The sequence below is a fragment of the Emys orbicularis genome, chromosome 2 (genome assembly GCF_028017835.1).
Source record: "Emys orbicularis isolate rEmyOrb1 chromosome 2, rEmyOrb1.hap1, whole genome shotgun sequence".
In the NCBI taxonomy this organism is placed as follows: Eukaryota; Metazoa; Chordata; order Testudines; family Emydidae; genus Emys; species Emys orbicularis.
The window spans coordinates 270,615,596-270,637,929 of record NC_088684.1 but is presented as its reverse complement, the minus strand read 5'-3'; the positions used below and the strand labels follow the sequence as shown (position 1 = coordinate 270,637,929).

General features: G+C 38.9%; 1 protein-coding gene across 8 annotated transcripts in view; it reads left to right on the top strand.

The window, feature by feature from the left end:
• Window positions 1-22,334, top strand: part of PARD3 (par-3 family cell polarity regulator) — a 658,895-nt gene that overhangs the window by 475,428 nt on the left and 161,133 nt on the right. For all 8 annotated transcript variants that reach the window (XM_065400237.1, XM_065400238.1, XM_065400236.1 and 5 more), the window contains one exon: window positions 4,202-4,418. In XM_065400237.1, coding sequence (XP_065256309.1) covers window positions 4,202-4,418 — 217 coding nt within the window. The remainder of the gene's footprint in view (window positions 1-4,201; window positions 4,419-22,334) is intronic.

Here is a 22,334-nt window from a genome sequence, read left to right as displayed (position 1 = left end):
GTACAAGGTCAGGCCTGCTGGCTGATGTGGAGAAGAAGCAAGGCTATGTCCCTAACCTCTTCCCACCCAATTTGAGGAGTCTTGCACTGATAGATGTGGGGTGTTCTTATGTTCATGTAGCATTGGGCCCAATCCATACACAATGACTCAATAAGGAAAGGCACCTTAAGCCACCTCTACCCCTTGTGTGCCTATACAGGACTGGGCATACTCTTACTCTTTTGATTCTTAGTGTCGTGTAAAACATACAAAATAGCATATCAGATTGGTAGAGCTTCACCTATGTTATAAATATTGTGTATTCATAAGTGATACAGAAACTGGTAGTACCATGGCAGTATAGTGAGTTCAAACCATGGAGTTGTACTGTGCAGCCTGTGGCTTCCCTTATATTCACGATGGTGATGTGGCCAGTGAAATCTACAAATCCTAGACAGCCATACTACACTTAGAACAGAGTGGAAGCAATGTCATTTACTGCGACCTTTCTCTGAGGGCTGTGCATACATGTTAAAGCAGAGAGCATCAGCAATCTGCTCCATTTTATGCAAATTGTCTATGGCCTCAGATTCCATGGATGTTGCCAAATGACCTCTTCAGTTGGGCAAAGTTTGGACAGTCCTGAATAGATATAGGTCCATTTAGCAATCAGGTACTCATATAACTAGTTTTTAAATCATATTTAAGTATTTTATAATTGTTTAGAATTAAAAATGCTGCTTTGTCTCCTAAAATCCATTCAAGATGTTGGTAGTCAATTTGCTGTTGCCCCTGAGGTTGTATTAATTTGTCTTGCTTGAAATTTTTCCTGTTTCTTTTCCAAATGTTTTAGAAGTAGGAATGTTTCTTCCTTCCCGTCCTTTGGGTTGGCAAAACAATAGCACTGGATTGCATTTATGAAGGACTCTTTTTAACATTTGATCATCTCATGAAAGAGCTCTAAAAATATGGAGATACTGTATGTGATAAAGGACCGAACCGCCTTTTAAATATAATTGCTCTCCCTGAAACAATATGTTATTCAAACTGTTAAAAATAGTATGAATACCATCTGGAAATGTCCGATTCTGTGAAAACATTTTAAGAGTTTTGAGGAGGATACTTATGGATTGTAATGGCTATAATGAGATAATAATAACAGAATGTTGTGGGTGTTTAGATTATAAGAATCATTGTGCTTGTTTTTTAATACTTGGAATAGCTGACTAGAAGCAAAATTTCTATCTCTGGTGTGTTGTCTGAGAACAAGTCATTTGAATCTGGAGAAATTGGCAAAGCTTTCTAATCTTTGTTGAGTCTTAATTGCTAGAACCTACAGTCATATTAAATATCACAATAAGTGGTCTAGGAGCTCAGTTATGAAACAGCTTCACATTAAATAGCTTCAATTTCTCATGTGCATCTTTTCAATTTTATGGCCTAATTAGGGGAATAGCTTCACAATACCTTTTTGTAGTTCTCTTTAATACAGTGTGGTTTGTGAAGGATGACTTTGGTCTTCAGCTTGAATTGATGCTTGAAGCATATCCCAAGTTAATTTTTGCCTTCAATGGCCTAAATGGGGGGGGGGGGGGGGGAAATCTCTTGTATATTTTCCAGCCACCTAACATCATTACTGCAACATAACAAAAATCAGATGTTTCATTTGTAGCGTGGACTTGAATTTTAATTGGACAACATTTGCATCTGTTCTAAACACTAGTAAATTAGGTATATCTTAATTGTAGAATCACTGTGCTGCACAAAAGGGAATCAACTTTCTTCATGTCATGTCTTTTTAAAAACCTGGAAATCTGCTTATTCTAGTGTGTCACGGGGGAAAAATGCAACCTAATGAACTCATTAGGTAGAAGAGGCTATGGTGCAGACTCAGAAGTTAATTGCAGGCAAACTACTGTGGAAGCTTGATAGAAAAATATTTATTGCAGAACAGCAATGGAAAGGAAGCAATATTATCTCTATAGAATACGCAAAATAAACAGTAAAGGGGGATTCATTGTTATGACAAGTTGTTTAGCAACTCAGCATAATACAGTACCCTTGATACATTCTCAGGATTAATTTAGTGTGTGATTATTTTGAATATGAACAGCCATAGGTCAAAATCCATTCATCTTTAAAATACTAGCTAAGTAAAGTAAATAACTGTACGACTTCAATGTGTACCAGATTTTAAATTTATTTTGTACTGCTTGTATTCATTTACAGGCACAATCAGATAGTTAAATGTCTAAATGTTGTTGTTTGCACCAGCAATGGATTCTAGGTGCTAATTGGCATGCACAAAATTGGAGACTGTTTTTAAACGTGGTCCTCTGTGTCCAGATCTAAACTTTTTATAATCATTGAATACATCCCTATGTTCCAGTTTTGGTAGTAAACACAGTGACCTCAAAAGCACTAATACTAGTAATGTGGACATATTTGAGAAGGTTTCAGTCTTATCTTCTCAGTTACAATTGCCTGAATATTGGAAGTGCACCTGCAATGGAAAATTTGTCAGGCCCGGCCAACCCCTAAAACTTAAGTCAACCTAGCTATGTTGCTCAGGGCTGTGAAAAAAATTTGCATCCTGTGCAATGTAGTGAATTCAAACTAATCCCCACTGTAGTTGCAGCTAGGTTGAAAGAAGAATTCTTTCATTGACCCTTGAATACTGCCTCTCGGAGAGGTCGATTACCTACATCAATGGAAAACCCCCTTCTGTCCATGTAACAAGCATCTACGCTACAGGACTATAGAGGCACAGCTGCAGCACCGTAGCAGTGTTGCTGTAGCTGCTGTAGTGTAGATTAGCTGCTTTACTCCAGGCATCCACAATAGAAGAGCATGAGGCAGTTAGATATTTCACCTGTGTTCAGTTGCTTGGGATTCAAAATTATAATCCATGTGGTTTAGAAATAAATGTCTATACCCACATTTGCCTGGCCTGAAATATTACTTTCAGAATATATTTGTCAAAGGCTGGTGTATTGGTGGGGTATTCTAGGAGATCTAGAATGCTTAGTGGACAAGTATTGCCTGAGTCAGATGGCTAAATCCATCGATTGTGGCCCTACAGAAGAACAACAAACTGCTCAGGCAAGTCTCAGATACTTCAGCAGCTGATGATGGTGAGCCAAAAAATGTCTCTGTAACTCTGAAAGTTTCATTTTCACTGAACCACTGGAAGCTTTTCCAGTTTTAGAGTGGAGAATCATTTAGAAATATGGCTACTACTATATTTTTTTCGTCACTTTTCTCTTCAGGCTTTCTGGAATATGTGTTCCAAATTATATATAGTCTCTCTGTGGGTCCAGGTTGAAACAGTTCATAATGTACACTTAGAAGGTCTTGTTCCAGATGACGTAACCTGCCCCTCTAGAGTCTTCACCTCAACCAATGGAACTTCTTTGAGGAGTAAAACTGTAACTTTTTAAAAATAAACTGCTAAAGGAGATGAGTTATTTCATCAAATTCACGGTGATATTTTGTTGCTGAAGAAAAAAAGGCTAAAGGCTTGTATTAAAGGTCAACTCTCCTAAATGACTTTTTTTGCAGAGTGGTAGTCGTGGTAGTCCCAGGATATGAGAGAGACAAGGTAGATAAAATAATTTCTTTTATTGGGCCAACTTCTGTTGGTGGAAGGTACAAGCTTTTAAGCTACAGCGAGCTCTTCAGGTCAGGGAGGAAGGAAGCAGTGGGTCTGAGCTAAGTACAAGTTGGGACAAATTAGTAAACAGAAGGGATGTTGGAGACTGCTATTAAGGGGAGCAGGCAGTGTGGTGTATTCCAAATTGATGTAATATAAACAACTTGTATATTTTGATTAGTTTTATTAAAAAGTTATGAACTATGTAACACTAATCTTGCTTTTTATCTAAAGCATATCTAAAGCTCTCCTCACCAACACAAGTAGCCAGTTAGAAGCACTATTGGCTAACCCTGTTTATTGATCAGTACTGTTATTCCAAAAGTTCTAAGTGCCTCACATAATATACACCCTCATTCCCTTCCCTGTAGAAGTTACAGGGTAAAAATAGACATGGAGAGCATAGATGTGGAACCCGCAGAATGAGTAATCAAGGGTTAACAACATAATGTCACATGGTTACTTGGTTGTTATGCATGTCTTGCTCCAAAACATATTCCACAATGTGCTGAAAAACCTCTTTTATTTATTTGTTCCTGTCCCGCCAATATTTTTTTCTTACTCTTTCAGTGGAGGAAGACACAGAGGAGAGTTCAAGATCAGGCAGAGAATCTGTGTCCACAGCAAGTGACCAGCCATCCCACTCATTGGAGAGGCAGATGAATGGAAACCAAGATAAAGGGGACAGAAAAAAGGCTGGAAAGGACAAGAAGAAAGACCGTGATAAAGAGAAGGATAAAATTAAGGCAAAGAAAGGAATGCTCAAAGGCTTAGGAGACATGTTCAGGTAGGTGCTATGCAATCAAAAATTATGAAAATGTATAACAAAATGGAGCTTCATTTTTTGTATTCTACTAATGCTCAAAGGCCCCAGTTGGGAACAAGGCCTCTTTGTGCTAGCCACTCTGCAAATATATATTTCACTACAAGCTCCCAACCACCAAGAATTTGAACATACCTTTAAAACACCATATTGTGAACTTCTGTGATTCTGTGCTAAGCTTCCTCAGGGGGCAGTGAAGAATTTGCAATCTGAAGGAGGGACAGCTAAGGCAGCATTAAGCCACCTTTGTGAGCTCCTTATCATGGGCCGTTCTGGGAGCTGGAATGGTCCCAATCATAACTTAAGAGAAACTTGTGGGCCTGTCTAAGGCTGCTCTATGGGCCACAGTGCTGTGCACTTCACACCCACGCTGTCTCCAGCATGAAGGCATGCTCCCTATGCCAGGGCTTGCAAGTGGATCCTTGGAAGACAGCAAGGGTGGTGATCCACTTTAGTTTGTATGCTGAGAGAATTATCTCCCAACTGGAATTTGGGCTTCGAGAGCTGCTTTATGCCACTGTGGTCCTTCTACTTGTTGTAAGGGGGCCAGAGCAGAGGTGAGGATCCCACCTGCTGTCTCCATCTAGATATGACAGTTGTCCAAAGAAGATTTCATCACAGTCTGAGAGACAGATTTAAGTACAGTTTTAGTAACTGTAGTAACTTTCCCATAAGTGGTCGGGGGAGAAAGTAAGCAAAACCTTTCTTCTAGCTAGCAAGGGTAAATAAAGTTCCATGACAAAGGTAGTGTCTGTCTTTTTTTGTGTGTGCAAAAGTCCATCATTTAAATTTAATTAGAAGTTGAGTTACTGGTATCATTCTAATGGTTCATTAATAATAATTCATCATGAAAAGGTACAGAGCTTCAATTAAGCTCAGTCAAAATTTAGTACCTGTAACATTTCTGATTCTATAAGGAATTCATTAATGGTAGGTTCTCTCTATAGCTTGACAGTTGTTTTGTGTCTCTGAATTATACTGCAGGATTAGTTAGCTTGTCATTTTTTTACAGAAAGTAAATAATAAGATCAAGTTGTTTTGAAGTTGCATGTATTTATCTTAGGAGGAAGTAAGGCTTTGTAGTTAAGGCATGAGAAGTGGGAAATCAAGCAATCTGGGTTCTGTCCTCAACTTTGCCACAGACTCCATCTATGACCTTGGGCCTGATTTTCAGAGGTGCCAAGCATCCACAACTCCTGCTGAGATCAATCCATGCTACAACACATACCTCTCAATCTGTCAATGCCCAAGTTTGGTATACAGCGTGTGATAAAGGCTCAGAATGAGGGGGACACACAAATTATTCATGCAGGAAACTTAAAATGCTGCAGGATTTGTTTCTTTAGTGTCAGTAACTCTTTCTACAACCTCAGTTTTGTGATTCTTCCTTTCTGATGTTAAATCACTTTCAGTAACAGACTTGTGTGGAATGTAGATAACTTGGGGAGTAAAGTGAGTGATGTCCCTTGAAATGAGGGATTTTTTATAAGGTATGGGTCAACTTAGACACTCTTGCTTTGTTCTTGAGTTTCCTCCTCTGTAAAACGATGGTACAAATACCCACTTCACGGGGATTCTGCGAGGCTAGTGGCTCAATCTTGCAAGGCAAAACATATGGGTAGACCACTTGCGTGCACCATCGAGGTAGTGGAGCTCCATGTGAGCTCAGGGGTCCTTTCACATGTTGTAACTTGCAGAATTTATAGAGATTCATAGAGATATTATGTTTCTGCATCACTTGGAGGTCTCCAAATGGAAATCCCTGCAGAAGAGGGAAGTATTTCTGATAGAAATTTTTATATATCAACAACTAAATATAAAATCAACTTGATTGTGTCATATACATTAAGCATCTCACCAGGACGTCTTTAATTTGGAAAACAACAGTAATTTGGCTCTTCAAAAAGGATCATGATCCTCTTGTCTTTTAGTGTTCATTTAAGTAATTATCTCTCATACTCTTGCAGTGCTTAGATTTGCTTTGTTAATTCATTCTCCATAATTTTCTGAGTGATGGAATATGTTGTGTTTTGTAAAGTAACAGTTGCCACTTCTGCCTGCGACATGCGTTGTATTTCTACACATCTGATGCAGTTGATAGTTTGGTAACTGGTGAAAGAGCATACATATGGTAAATAGAAAACCAATAACAATGATACAAATGATACCAATAACACTTAATATTTAAGCCATAATTAAAATATAGTTAGGTGTTTTGGTGCCTCACAGCATTCTTAGTATTTTCTTAGTATTTCTCCATCTCTTTCCTCCCCTTCCTCTTTTGCTTCTTTTCAATGCACTTAACTTATCTTAAGATAATCTTTCTTCATTACATTGCATGGGCAAGAACACTTATGGGATGGAATTACTGTAACTGACACTTTATTTCAGTGTCTGTATTTAGCCAAGGGGCTTTTTATTGCCTATATGCAAACTGACAGCTCATAAACTGGCGCCTACATAATGCACAAAAATAAGTCTGCTTTCCCTCAATTAAAATCTCAGGATTTGGTACTGGGATCTTCGTTAAACTGTAGTGTAAGATGCAAACTCCCACTAGAGACCATAGGTTACATTTCTCCCTCTTCAGCACAGAATCATTTATTTCCAAAAATTCCCCTTAAGATTCTTACTGCAAGTTTGAAGTAATAAATAAACCTTTTAAACACTTACATTATTTTGCCACTTTTATGGAATAGAAGAAAGAAATTTGGTACAACTCAGAATGACTATATCAGGATTAAAAATGAAGCGTCCAATTCTACAACCCCTTCATATGCAGAATTCCCATTGATTTCAAAGGAGTTCTGTTCACAGAGAGCTTGAAGGATCAGGCCTGGGTATTCTAATGATCCCTCATTCTAACGTGTGCATTTCTGTGTTATACATATTTTGGGGTGGGGAAGAGAATAGTATAAGTAAATTGTTCAATTGAAAAGGTGATTCAGTTCAAAATTATTCCTTTACACCAAAGCTCATATTTAAATACAGGATACTAATATACACTTGGAACTGTGTTCAGCGAAAAGTTGGCCTTTGTTGCCACGGTAACTTATGCAAAATATTAAAGAATCAGCTTCTGGGGCCTGGTATACAAGCTGGAAGTATAGTTTTTGCTAAATTCAGATGTTGTTTTGCTGGCTTTTATGTTTCACTATTAGGAATGCCCGGAAGACTGTATGCTATTCTATTCTGTACAAGTTCATCACCGAGGTATCGGAGTACCTCCAATATACATTTAGCAATGTGACTAGCTTCTGCTGTGTGCAATTCCTTCTGGGGAGAGGACTGGAAAAGGAAAATTGCATATGGATTTTTTCCCTAATGTCCAGTGTGCTTTTATTTGTGAAAGTGAGATAGGCTATGTTTGCCCTGCTGTTGGAGTGTAAAGCGGTGAGTATTGAGATGGTTCTTAGCTTCTGTGTTACAAGTTATGGCCATAGTATCACCCATGCAGTTTTACCATAGTAAATGTAGCCACTTAGGAGACCCATTTATTGCATTGATGCTTCTCCCCTGGGCATCAATTTGAATGTGGTTTCCATAAAGGTGGTGAACTGTGTTAGTCAGGAGGACCAGGTACACTAACATCCAGCTCAAGGTGATTCCCTGGGCAGGATCTTGAGCATGGTTCTGTAACACAGTGGCATCACAAACTCAAAATGGGTGACTCCCCTTTAAGCCATGCTGAGTTCTGTAATATCATTTATGGGCCTCATCTTGTTCCCAAGGGAGTTGATGGTCAAGCTCCCATTGGTTTTCATGGTAGCAGGATTGGGCCTAGCAAGTGGACAGGGACAACTGTTCAGTCTCAGAAAAGTAGAACAGATCTTCAGGTTTCATGATGCTGGTAAAGAGAACAGATAAAATGTTCTTATACCTCGGCCAATTTAGCAAAAATGAAATAAAAGCATTCCACATTAGGACATAGAAGCTGATTTTTCCAGCCTTCATTTGGTTCTTGAAGCAGTGAAGCCACGGTTTCCAATCACATCTGGTTGCAGATATAAATTAAGGGGAGAGGGAGCCTGAATCAAATGCATGATAAGAGAAATGGTCTGAATGTAAATAGGCAAAAGCATTTATAGGTATGAAAACAGGTTTGGAGCTGGCCAAAAAAAGGTAGGTGGGCGTGTGTGTGTGACATGCAAAAAAGTATTTGCTTTTTGGAAGCTGTTCATGAAATGAATATTATTTAACTATGAAACAGGGGTAGATAAGGATATTATGATATAAATTAATTATACTTGCCTGTGTTCAAACTAAGGCCCCAGTCAAGTGAGCATACACCTGTACAACTTTAAGCATGTGGATTAGTCCATTGAAGTCAATGGGAGAGCACCATCTGTTTAAAGGGCATAAGTGTTAGCAGGATTGGGGACACAATTTCAAGATTTGGCCTATGGTGTTTACGAAAACGTAAAGCTCTGACCGTACAATGCCAGGCCTTCATCTCATCTCTCGACTATTGTAGAGCACAGATGGGTAAACTGTCACATTGGAAAGCCAATGCAAATGCAATATTCCCATATTACCATTAGAATCTAATCCTACAATTACATTTAAAATGATTACTGGGAGCCTTACAGTGTTGTTTCATCCAGTTCTGCAAGAGGAAATAGATAATTTAGTTTGAAACCTTGTTTAGCTGAAATCAGATATAGTGTTGTCTTTTTTACACAGCCGTTTCCAGAGTGCACTGAACATGTCCAGATTCATAAATATATTATTTGTAGCTTTGAATTACACATTTCAACCACATTAGCCATCTGAGACCTCTGACTGGGCATTTGGGAGAATAACATACACAGATTACTATTGTCTGTTACATAGCTTCCTGATTGAGCTGCCTACATCATGTTTTTCATTTAGTTTTCCTTGTCATGGTGTCTGAGAAGAAACTAAAAGCAAATCATAAGTATTTTTTCTTGCAAAAGGTTTGAAGACCAGTTTGAAATGAGCATTTTCTGAACGTATAGGGTTAAATAAATCCTTATATAAGTGTTTCAGTTAAAATTTCAGTCATTTCAAAGATTTAATAATTAACCTCCATATTTGCAAACTTAATATTTTCTTTCTTTTTTCAATCTTCACCAACCATCTCCAGACCTTTAAAGCTGAACATATATGGCAGAAGTGCCTAATGCTCTACAGTAGTATTGAAACACGCACAAATCAAAATAACTGGAAAGCATCCCAACCTTCATAGAGATTAAAAAAAGAGTGATCTGATCTAAAACATCCAGTAACTTAAAAAAGAGGCAATAAGGCTCACTGAATAATAATGCCTTATAGCAAGAGGTAAAGCTTGCCAAACCAAGGCTCTGGTAAACAATTAAGTGGAAGCAAGTTCCAATGGTTGGAATTTGTCAGCCAAGAACACTTTCTGTCCCTGCTCTCTAAAGGCTGTGTTCCCAGCACAAGCACCAGAGAGTTCATGTCTCATAGCAGGACACTTCAGGCTTTGAAGATTGTCACTGGTACCTCGAACTACACCTGAAGCAGTATTAGTATCCAGTTGGGAGCATGGTGCGCAGGCACCTACCCCACCAAAACGGTTGACTGGTCTGTTCTGAACCATTTGGAATTTTCAGGAGCTTGACAACGGCTGCTCTATATCTAGCTCATTACTGTAATCCAGCTTGGTTGTAGCAAACTGCATAACTGTAGCAAGGTCCACATCTAGTCAGCCACAGATAGCAGCAATGCCCCATAACGCATTTTTCTATCAGCATGTCCAAAACCAGTCAGGAATCTAGTAGAACCCTAACTGAATTATACAGGGAAAGGGTTGCACTATATTTCTCCCATTTGTGATAGAGGAGGCACAATCTTCTTCCATTATGCTGGGGGAATCCTATTCATGACCCACCAGCTTGTCTAGGTTCTGTCTTGGCCAGATTGCTCTGATCCTGGTTCAGATTTCTGTTAACTACTGAGAACACACAGAAGCATCAGTCTTCAAAATAAATCAGCCATAGAGCAAATATTACCCTGATATAGATTATTACCCAGAACTTTTATTTTTATAACTCTCATTCAGAGAATTTTCTTATTCTTCAATTCCTACTTTCTAATTAAAAGTAAATATGGACATGAAAGAGAGAAGGTTTAATAAAGCTAACGAAAAGCCTGGCATGAAAATAGTTATGTTATTAGACAAGGAAAACTGTGCCCCCTCCAACTCTCCTTTTCCCTTACTTTTCATAGTTTCATCTCTTTTCCTTCTCTCCACTCCCTCTTGGCAATTATAATCAGTTGTTTTGTGGAAAATAGACCTTAACGTAATGGTGTTTCATTGCTTGCTTCTGAAAACATCAGGCGTTATAGTTATTTATGACTGAGATCTAATTGGTGCATATGTGTGGGTTTACTGTAGCAAATTTCTCATTGCTAACTGAACAACCTCACATAATCTGGCAGTGATTTAAGGAATGCAGTTACAGTAAGTGAGTAGTAAATGCTATCCCTTTTTAAATGACATACAAAAAGTACTGGTGTGTAATTGTGAAAGATGGATATAAAATGAGAGATTAACATAATCTTATGTGGCTTTCTAGTTTGTCATTCTGACAGGAAACAGTGGTTTTGCTCTATGTATTCTTACCACTTGATTTTTCCAAAGTAAATCTTGAACTTGTAAATCTGATGTGGGTATAGTGTATGTTTTTTAATTTGAGTAGAATCAGGGTTTCTGTTTCTAACACACACAGAAATAAGTGTCTGACCTGTTACCAAAGACAAGTCCATAGTAACTGATAACATATTCTCCCAGTATTCTTCCTTTGCTTGTCAGTGAGTTTAAATAGAGAACCTCTGACATCTACAACACAGTATCTGACTGCAAAGCAAGCAAAAGGAGGCGCATAGCATGACAGCTGAGTCTTCTAAGACCCTTTCTGACGTTCCTTAACGTTTCTTTTCCAGATCTGCAGTGTGAATATAGAATGCAAGTGTCAAGGATGACACCTACTTTATAATCTCTGTAAAGCAAACCTTTTCGTAAAATAATTTGTTGACAGTTTAGATATTCGAAGTCAATTTCAATTCTAGTCTATATAGAAAATGGGAATTTTTTTCTGCAATTGATGTGAAAATTGAAGGCTATTGACTATTCAGTCCCTGGTAAATAAATACTGTCTTCAGTTGTGAAGAATCTGTTAATGACATTCATTGCAATGTGTGCTGGAAACATTTCTTTTGAGAGTTAATTTGCAACTGATAGTGGCTGGATATCTGTAATATTGGCATAATAGTTCAGAAATGCTTTGATTCTATACTTTCTTTAAAATTCTGGTTGAAAATAGTTTTAAGAATGTTTTGTATTTGTTAAAAGAAAATGAATGTAAAATTGTATTTAAAAAATGGAATAGACTGAGTCAGATAACTGTTGAACTACTTAGGTTGACATTTGCTTGAGTGATCAATTTCTAAGGAATAGAGTTTTAACTTAATATTGCATTTCACTTCTTATGAGCATTGATCTGTATTCATAGTGTGTTGGAATGCTAATGCCTCCTGTTAGGACTTCCTTGTGTTTTGTTAGAGAATAAAATCATTACATTTGTAGTAAACACTTGTTTGCACAGGAAATACCTATGTGGATTAGCCTGGGGTCATGAACAAAATGATTCCTGTAGATCAGTAGTGCACAATTAAAAAGACTGTGTCTATAAATACAGAGCACAATCTGTGAAGCCCTAGAGCCTAGGTGAAATCTACATGGATGAAAGTGTAGAGAAATCAGCTGCTGTACTAGAGAGTAGCAAATGCTGAGCCTGTCTTTCAAAAAAGGTGTGAGTGATGATTCTGGGAGTTACAAACCAATGAGCCATACTTCAGGACCAGGTTAATTGGTTGAAATAATTAAAGACAGAGTTATAAAACACATCCATGAACATGATACGATAGGGATAAACCAGAAGGATTTCTGTAAAGGAAAATTATTCCTCTCCAGCCAATTGTAATTCTGAGTGTGATCACAAAAATAGTGGATAAAAAAGAACTTATTGATATAATTTATTTGGACTTTCAAAAAGCCTTTGATAAAGGCCCTCCAAGATGCTATTAAGGAAACCAAATAATCATAAATTGTCACAGGAAGAAAGGTAAAGTACTTTCTTGGATTAGAAACTGACTAAAAGACACAAACGAAGAATAGGAGTAAACGATCTATTTTCAAAATGGGAAAAGGTTGTTACTGTAGGGTGGCCCAAAGATCCATACCAGGACCAGTGATTGAAATACTCATACACATTGCTGAACAACAACCACTCAGGAAAAAGGACTAGATGTCTTTGTGAACAACTTAGTGTAAACCTCTACGAATTGCACAGTGGCACTCAAAAGAGGAAACAAAATGTTTGAATGTAGAAACAATGGGGCAAACAATAATACTGAAAATATTCTAATGCCATCGTATGTGCATGCCCTCACTTTGAATACTGTGTTCAATTGTGGTCGTCCCACCTGAAAAAATATGAGGCAGACAATGACTAGAAGCATAGAAAGACTTCCATCGGAAGAGAGATTTAAATGATTGGGACTTTTTGGAAAACAAACAAATAGGAGGAGAATGATAAAAGTATACAAAATAATGATTAACATAAAGAAAGTACACTTCCTTTTTATTATCCTTTCTCATAATACAGAGCATGGGGATGTCTAAAGGAATTGAAAGGCAACAAATTTAAAACTGATAAAAGGAAATTCTTATTACACCACACAAGTTTCAGTGAGGCGCCTCTAACCTCGAAAATGTTGTTTAGCTAGTGATCAGTAAAGTAAAAATGATGTTTCAGTGTTAACTCTGAAATTCCTCATTTTGATCTCAAAGCATAGGAATTAAATAGGACCTTTAACATAATGAGGTCAGTCAGTCACTAAAGGAGAGATTTTATATTCCTTTTTAAAATAAGAAGTTGTTTTAAATACCCTCTTCACATTTTGTATAATTATGAGCAGTGGTTCTATAGCATGTATACACTGGAGCTCAGCTAATTCATCTGACAGCTCAGAACGGACAACTTGTTAAATATGGCTTCATTCCAAAATGGTAATGGATTATGTAGAATATCACATGTTAAAATTTCTTTCAGTGATTGTTTAGAGTGGCTCCTGCATCAAGGAGCTTGCCCCTCATCACCAGTGTGAAGAACTGATTGGAATGCACTGCAACAGACCTGACATTATATGTTAGTATCGCTCTTTTTATGGCTTTCAGGTAAGCATGTTTGCAAAGTTGCAGTAAACCTTTTTAATGTGCAATAGTGTTTCAGCAGCTAATGTGGCGTTCTGTTGCACATTAACTTTCGCTGCTTCTGTGCAAATTTACAAAAGATGGGAGTGCAAACAAATGTTACTGTTATTTGTAAAGTAGACCCTGCTGCAATGTGTTCACTTGATCAGCAGTTCTTGCAAAGCATGTTTGGGCTAGCTTCTTATATGGGGTGACTAGAAATGATTCTTGAAAGATCACTTCCTCAGAAAATATCCTTATAGATTCCATATATTCCAGCATCTCCTTCAACATCTTTGTTGCCTCTTAATTTACAGAGCTAGTCAGATTTTTTTTTTTTTAAATAAATTCATGTTAGAAAGTTAAATACACCTTTAAGTCATGCAGTGGAGTGCAGTGCTACTTGGCCCAGAGACCCTATCCATAGATCTACTGAGATTTGTGCTTTTTTAACATATAATCCTGGCATACTATTATAATGGCTACTATAGAGTCTTTCCATGCTGTATTGTGAATACATCTTTATGGTTAATACTTGTATACATTGTAGTTCCACAATGCTAAATTTATAGGGATATTCCTTGTTAGGATTAGGCACTGTGGTGCCACAATCCCATTGATAGTTGATAGGATTTAGGGTCCTAAGTGCTAAATCATTTTTGAAAATGAGATTTACATGTCACGATGCCTAATATTTTAAAAAATGTGGGCTTTGGTCTTTCTTTGTACCTCAGTTTCCCCATCTGTAAAATGGGGATAATCCCTATCCCATTACTGTATTTTATAGTTCTCTCAGATCCTGTGATCGAGGATACTTTTGCAGTGCAAAATATTATTAGGCTAATAACATACAGCATTTACAACTGCTGAATACTTGTATTAGGTTTTGTTTGTTTGGTAGATTGCCTCGTTTCTAAATGGCTGAAAATATTTGTATATTTCCTTTTTTTTTAAATATGCTAGGTAGCTAGCACCCAGTAAGAAAACTTCAAATCGGAACCAGAGTTCATGGATCGGCTATATACATTCCATATAAAAGGGTTAATATAAAAGCTAGTAAGCCCTAAGCTGCATCAGTATTAATGAACACTGCAATAAAGAACATGAATATAGTACACCTTAGACCAATATCAAGGGCCTCTAGCACATTAGATAGGAGCTGTACTAACAGTATTTAGAATGCAAATTGAATTGCTATTAAACATTTCAACAAGAACATCTAATAAATAAGGCTAAAATTTTGTCATGGATATTCTTAGTAAAAGTCAGAGACAGGTTATGGGCAAAAAAGAAAAATTGACAGGAAGCCGTGACATGTCCCTGACTTTTACTAAAAATATACCTGACAAAATGGGGTTCTGCGGATCCCCACACCGCCTGAAGCGGGGCAACTGAGCAGAGGCTAGGAGCTGCCTGAAGCAGCTGGGGGCTGCAGGGTACCCCTGGCTCCTGCATCTCTGGGGGCCCCCTGCTGCCCGTGGGGGCCAGGAGCTGTGGGGTGCCCCCGCCTCCCGTGTCTCCGGGAGCTGCGGAGTAACCCCGTTGGCGGTAGCTGGGAGCTGCAGGGTTCCCCCGCCGTGTCTATGAGCTGCAGGGCTCCCCGCCGCCCGCAGTTTCCAGGGGCTTAGGGGCTGGGAGCTTGGGGGTTCCTTTGCCACCGCTGGCGGCTGGGGGCTCGGGGATTCCGGGGCTCTGGGGTCCTCTGCCGGCGGGGTCTTGGGGATTACCCTGCCGGCAGCCAGGGGCTCGGGTTCCCGCCGCCTGTGGTCCAGGGCTCAGGGGTCCTCCCGTCCGCGACCTGGGGCTCAGGGGTCCTCTGCCAGTGGGGACTCGGGGGTTCCCCCACTGCGGCTGGGGGCTCGGGTTCTACCACTGGCAGCCTGGGGCTCGGGGGTTCCAGGGCTCAGGGGTTGTCTGCTGGCTGGGGCTTGGGGATTCCACCGCTGGCAGCCGGGAGCTCAGGGGGTCCTCTGCCAGTGAGGGTTTGGGGGTTCCCCTGCAACCTGTGGGAGCTGGGGGTTCCCCATCACCCGCAACGGCCGGGAGCTCCGGGGGCTGCCAGAGGTGCCGGGGGTACCCCACAGCTCTCTGCCCCCTCTGGCGGAGAGGGACCCTGCAGCTCCTGACCACCACAGACTGAAGTCACGGATTCCGAGACTTGCGTCATCTCCGTGACTAAATCGTAACCTTACTAATAAATAATCTAAAATATATCCAACTGTTGTTAATGCTTTCTTTCATTTTAACCTCTAGTGCTGAAAGTCTTACATTCAGAATACAACTTGGTACTAAAAAGACATTAGTGCTTAGCTGCAGGAGGTCCAGACAAAGAAACAATTAATGAGTTAAAATATTTATTTTCTCTGATGATACTGTGCAACTAATGATACCCACTGCATTATCTTCAGTAAAATGCAGGAGTCTCCAAAGCAGGATATCTGGATAATAGATCCTGATGATATCAGCAGCACAAAGAAATCTTTACTAGTTCATTTCTCTTTCTTGGCTACAAAAGTATGAAAAGTGCTTTGGTAATATGAAGAGTTTTGCAAATCTTAGTGCCAATTTCATCAGTGTTTGTTTTCTTAAGATTTATTTTTAGGCTGCAAATGTTTCTGTGGGAAGTATGTTTTGAAGTTGAAATAGAGATTTTTTTAAAACCCTTCATGATGTCGTAGCTCTGCTAATACGTACTGTAACAAGCATAATAGTAGCCCACTCTTGCTAGGCCTAGTACCAGTGGAATACAAATCATAAGAAGATGTCAGAACCTGAAGAACCCTTGGGCCAGGGAGGGGGTTGTTTTGATTTAAATAATAAATTGTTGTTCCTGGAGCTGTTAGACTATTTGTTAAGAAAAAGCAGTAGGCTTAGCTCCTCTGCTGTGGCTGTGGATCACATGAGAACAGGAGTTAAAAGGTGAATGTATAAATTAGAGCAGCCAGTTGGCTGTTTTAACCAGGTACTCATCTCCATGGTAACTGGCACTGAAATAACTAAATTGCTTATAATTCACACCTCTGGTTATTTTGGTGAAGGCTTTGTGTGGACATTCTTATTTTGAATTGAGTGTTCTATTTTAATATCTTATTTCTCGTTAAATTATATCAAAATAGAACATTCCTCATCTGAAGTAAGTATGCACACATAAATAACGTAAGGCATGATTTACAACTGATTTAGTTATTGCACTTCCAGTTACCATGAAGTCAAATCCTAGCTCTGACTACCAACAACCTAAGGGGCTGTTAGGGCAGCCAGGTATTTCTAGGGCTCAGAACATCTCTAGCCAATTCCCCCTTCTCCATGGCCAACCTCCAGCACCTGTAGTGGGGGTGGCACAGGAGCCTGTCTGCCAGCTCTGTCCCACCGGTGATTCCTCCTACCACAAAATGATCCTTCCATCGCTGGCTACGTCAGCTTTTGAGATGCTTTGCACCAGTGGTGCTGCACAAACATTCCTGTAATACAGAATCCAGCTCTTAATCTTTCACACAGACGATATTTCCCACATGAGGTAACATTCAACACTGCATTCTAGATCCTCAGCCAATGTAAATTTATGTAGCTGCCCTGAAGGCAACAGAGAGAGGCCAGTTTATGCCAGTGGAGGATCTGGCCTTGTATTTCCAAGCCGAAAAAATGTGTCTGAAATGTTTTATTTGTAGACTTTTTAAAACACACAATTTAGCCACTATTCTTTGACCTCCACTTGAGATTTGCACAGGATCATGGACTTCATTTGTATGTAATAAATTAATTTTTTGTGTCTTAGAGCAGTGGTTCTCAACCAGGGGTCCTGGGCCCCCTAGTGGCCTCAAGCAGGTTTCATGGGGGCCACCAAGAAGGCCAGCATTAGACTCGCTGGGGCCCAGGGCAGAAAGCTGAAGCCCAGGTCCCTGAACCCTGCCACCCAGGGCTGAAGCTGACGCCTGGGCAATGTAGCTCTGTGGGGGCCCCAGTGGCATGGGCCCCCAGGCAATTGCCCTGCTTGCTACCCCTAACATCGGCCCAGGCTTTTATATGCAGAAAACCAGTTATTGTGGCACAAGTGGGCCATGGAGTTTTTATAGCATGTTGGGCGGACTTCAGAAAGAAAAAGGTTGAGTACATCTGTCTTAGGACACCTCGTAAAGATGTCCTGCCCACTGGGATTAATCCTTGATTTTTTTAAAAAAATGTATTTTTAAGTGTGGTCTTTATGATTAAAAAGTATCTGCCATGTTCAAGTCAGATTCAATTTTACTGGTCAAATTGGGGGTGCCCAAAATGTAGCCTGGGGCATTCTAAAATGTGACCCACCTCTATTCAGGTCATGCAGCTCAAGATGCAGAATGACATGCTGGGACCTGCAGTCTCCATGAGACTGCACCTCCATGATGGAGATGAAGGCAGCTACTGATCTTTATTAAAATTAAGCATGCCCCACAGGTTCCAGCCAAGTTGTCTATGGTCTTTGTCACCCTCTGTTGGAAAGCATTTGTTCCCCTCCTCACTCCATATTAAGTGTGTATTTGTCAATCAGAGTGAAGGTCTAAAATGATAACATGTATGCTTAATTTGCCCTACAGAGAATATTCTCTGGGAAACATGTAACAACAAAGATTTTCCAGTAATTGACAGAAAAAAATGCTGACTGACAATTTAATTTTTTCAGATAATGAGATCTGTAGGGAAGTTTTAATCTTTGGAAGGTTCCACATGAACTATCAGTAGTTTGATTAACCTTTTATGTGGCCATGTAAACTTTCCAATTTTCTACAGTTTGATTGTATGGCTGTAAGACTTATTTGTAGGAGGAATGTTATTGAGGAGTCCGCATGGTCTAATTGACAAATGCATCTCTTAATATTCCATCAAATCAATGTATATCATTTGTATTCTGATGCTAACTGCGTTGATGTTAAGCATTCGCTGTATCTGAAAAGCTTTCTCTTTGTTACTAAGATGCCAACTAAGCACATGTTGACTGGGTTTTTGTATCAAGCATTTACACTGAGGGCACATAACACTCAAATGCAAGTGTTTCAGTTATAAAGTGAATTTATAAAGACTATTCATAATACTAAGGTCTACTTCCTTTGTTTTTAATATTAAAAAAGCATCAGATAAAATTGCCTTTCCAACTCTTATTTTTGCCTTCTCTTAAGTGTTGATATGAATGGATGGGGTTTTATGATGCATATCTCATTACCATTTCTTATAGGGTATGCCTTTGGACCAGTACCAATTTTCTAAATTTTACTGCTTCTTTAGGAAAAATAAAATCATGGTAACCAGATGTGGTATGATTATTTGCCTCTGACCTGGCAAAGTGTTAGGTTTAACAAAAGAAGCTAATAGAAATATTCAGATTGACCCTTCTCATCATGTAGGTTGCTTGGAGCTCAATCAATCTCTCATTATTATCAGAGTTATTCAGGCAGAGGCAGCAGTTTTTCATGATCAGCCCTTGAGCCAGATGTAATTTGCAATTTGGAGCATTGTATTTTGAAACAATAATGCATTGAAATGAACAGAACAGAAATTAGAAGTATAGTAGTCAAGAGGACACACTAAAGAGTATCTACAGCGTAAATACACTCTTCAAGTACTGTAAGTGGACACTGGTGATTTAAAGTCACATAATGTAGTTTTATTAGCACCCAGATTCATCCACAATTTTTAAAATCATCATATGTATAATTGAACAAATCCAACAAAAGAAAATGGCCATCTTGGCCTGTGTTTTTGACATGCTAGGCCTTTCATTAGGAGCCGTGATATGGGTAATAAGATCCCTTTTAGCTGTGTAGTGAAATTTGAACAAAATAATGTTGAAATGCATTGACATGAAATCTTCTAGAGTAATATTTGTCACAAACAGAAAATTCACAAAAGAAAAAATTCATACAGTCTGTAGAACAGGTAAATTCACTAGTAGTGTGGCACTGAGACATTTAATCAATGACTCCTTCAGAATAAGAATCACACTGCCTTTCAATTTGTGAGTGGAAATTGACTCTCAGTAGATCTCCTCCCCATCTTCTATTTCAAATTTTCCAATAGTTGTTCTTACATCCTACTGTTCACGTCTTTATAGAACTCCTAAGTGCTGAGTTACCTGATAAAGCATTGCAGTCTTGACTGGTGAATACTGACTATGAGAGAGAGGGACAAAAAGCATTTGTAAATGCATTAAATGACAGTAATGAAAGGATATGTTGTCCATTAAGAGCACATGACCGATTAAAAGCCTGCTTTAATTTGGCCAGGTCTCTCGTAAGAGTTATTTTTTAAAAACAAATTTCTGTTCTGTGCCAAACAGCACGCACTGAGTTTATCAAATCAGATCTTTCTAGGACCATTGAAGCCATATACACCCATGAACATGAGAAACATTATTTGGTTATGTGCCTCTTAAGCGCTGTTGCTACACTCGAGCAAACTTCCAAATGCATTGCATTTTACAAAATCTCCATTGAACTGTCATGTATTTTTTCTTTGGTTATTCTCATCATTGCTGATTACCAAGATAGTTGTGTCTAAATGGACGTTTTTTTCTTCGTAATCAGTCGCCTTCCTTCTTGATTCATTCAGGGATGCCACAACTCATTGTTTAACAGATTACAGTTCACCACCATGAAGTAAGTAATTTATGGTGTCTCTCACAGTAGATTGGGGCAGGAAGGGCAGGCTGAATAAGGATAACATTTCTAGGTCTCTGTTTGCTGACTGGCTGATATCTTCTGTATATTGTCACTTAGAAAATTACCCCTGCCTCCTGTGCCCTTCCCAGCCAGTACATGATTTGGTTTGAAAGTGCAGTATTGTGGATCAGATGTTAATTTCTCGCCTATTTCTGACTTGCCACAGAGTGTCTTTTTAGTTGTTTGTCACAACTCTTAATGACAGCGGCAAGTAGAAAACGTCATAATTGTAGAAAACAATGCAAGAAGTTTAACCGTATGTTTAACAGTTTACAGAGAGATGGATTCTCTTAACAGAGAGATTTACTAAAGTGTTACATACCTGATATGCAAATATACAGACTGTAAGGAGCAAGTGGCTTGGTATGGAATAATAATCATTTAACCATATATAGTGTCTTCCATTCCAAGTAATTGAAGCACTTTATTGAAGTTATTGAATTAAGCCCTGTAGGATGCTTTGATTTGCTAATCATTTTATGGATGGGCAAACTGAGTCACACAGAAATTAAGTAATTTTCCAAAATCACAGAGGAAGCCTGTAACAGAGCTGGGACTAGGAGCCCTGTCGTCCTGATTTCACAAGACAGTCTTTCCTCCCCAATATAGTGGATCTAGATTTTGGTTGTGAGAGCATATGATGGCTTGGATACATATAGGGAAAGGAGCACCTAGTGAATGTCATGACACATCTTGCATTCTTTGTGGCATGGAGGGCCTTCTAAGGGTGATGACTGATAGGTTCAAAGACCATACTAGTTATCTGTGTTGGTAGCTTGTGTAATAGTGGTCTGTGTTGGTGGTATTCCTTTTCAGTAGAGACTTTGGAGACTTTGCAAGTGATTTTCTTGTGGAATAAACTGTGAATCCCAGGGTTTCCTCTGGAGGTATTCTCCGTTTGCATGGAAGATCTATGCCACTACAGAGCATGCAGGGTCCCCTTACATGCCTCTGCAGCATGAGAGATCTCAATGAGCCATGTTGCCAGGGCCTCCCCTGCTGGATGTTGCATCAAAAAACCCAGCCCGGGTGGGTTCTTCATAAGAGGGAAGAATGTGTCTGCCATTTTTTTAACATAAGCAGGGAATCCTTGTGGGTTTGAAAGGGGGATGAGAGAATGTGCATCTCAACCATATCACCCGGTTCAACCAGGGCTTCCATGGCACCTGGGGGAGAATGATGCTGCAGAGGCAGATCATGCAGATGCTGATCTACCTCGGTTTTCTGAGACTTCATGGTTAGTAACGATGGTTGTGCGGAACATGATCATTTAGGACCACCAGATGTTCTGTATATATGTTGGGAATATATAATACACACATTGCATTAAATGAGAATTTTATTAAATATTAATTTTAAAATTTTGCCAAAGTCTGGAAAACTTATAAACTCTCAAGATCATTAATATTTCAGGGTTAATATTCTACCATTTTTAAGTTAAGCAGCTGATACTATTTTAAGCATCTGTTTGCCATAAATCAGGAACCTTTTGTTTTAAGTATCGTGTTGGACATTAATTTAAAATACTTTTTATTTTATCTATAAAAAGAGGTACTGTTTGTGTTGTCATTTAGAAGAATTATTAAAAATATAAATCTTATAATTTTGCTGACACAACAGGGTCAAAACATTACATAGGTTGTTGCTAATACCCTTTTTGAGTAGTTGTGTGTGTGTGTGTGAGAGAGAGAGAGAGAGAAATTTTGTCACTACTACTGGGAAAAGAGCATGTCTTACTTTACGTCAGAAAGCATCGATAGAATAGCTTGAGACACTTACCATTTGTTAATTTTTAATGACGGTCCTTTGTCTATTAAAGAACATAATGCTACTGAACTTTTTCTGTCTCAATCAATTTTTGTGTTTTTTTCATTAATCAACTAATGCATATTTCTTCCATAGCTCTTTATTCTAATGAAATATGTGGACGATTTGGCAGATGGCAATGATCTC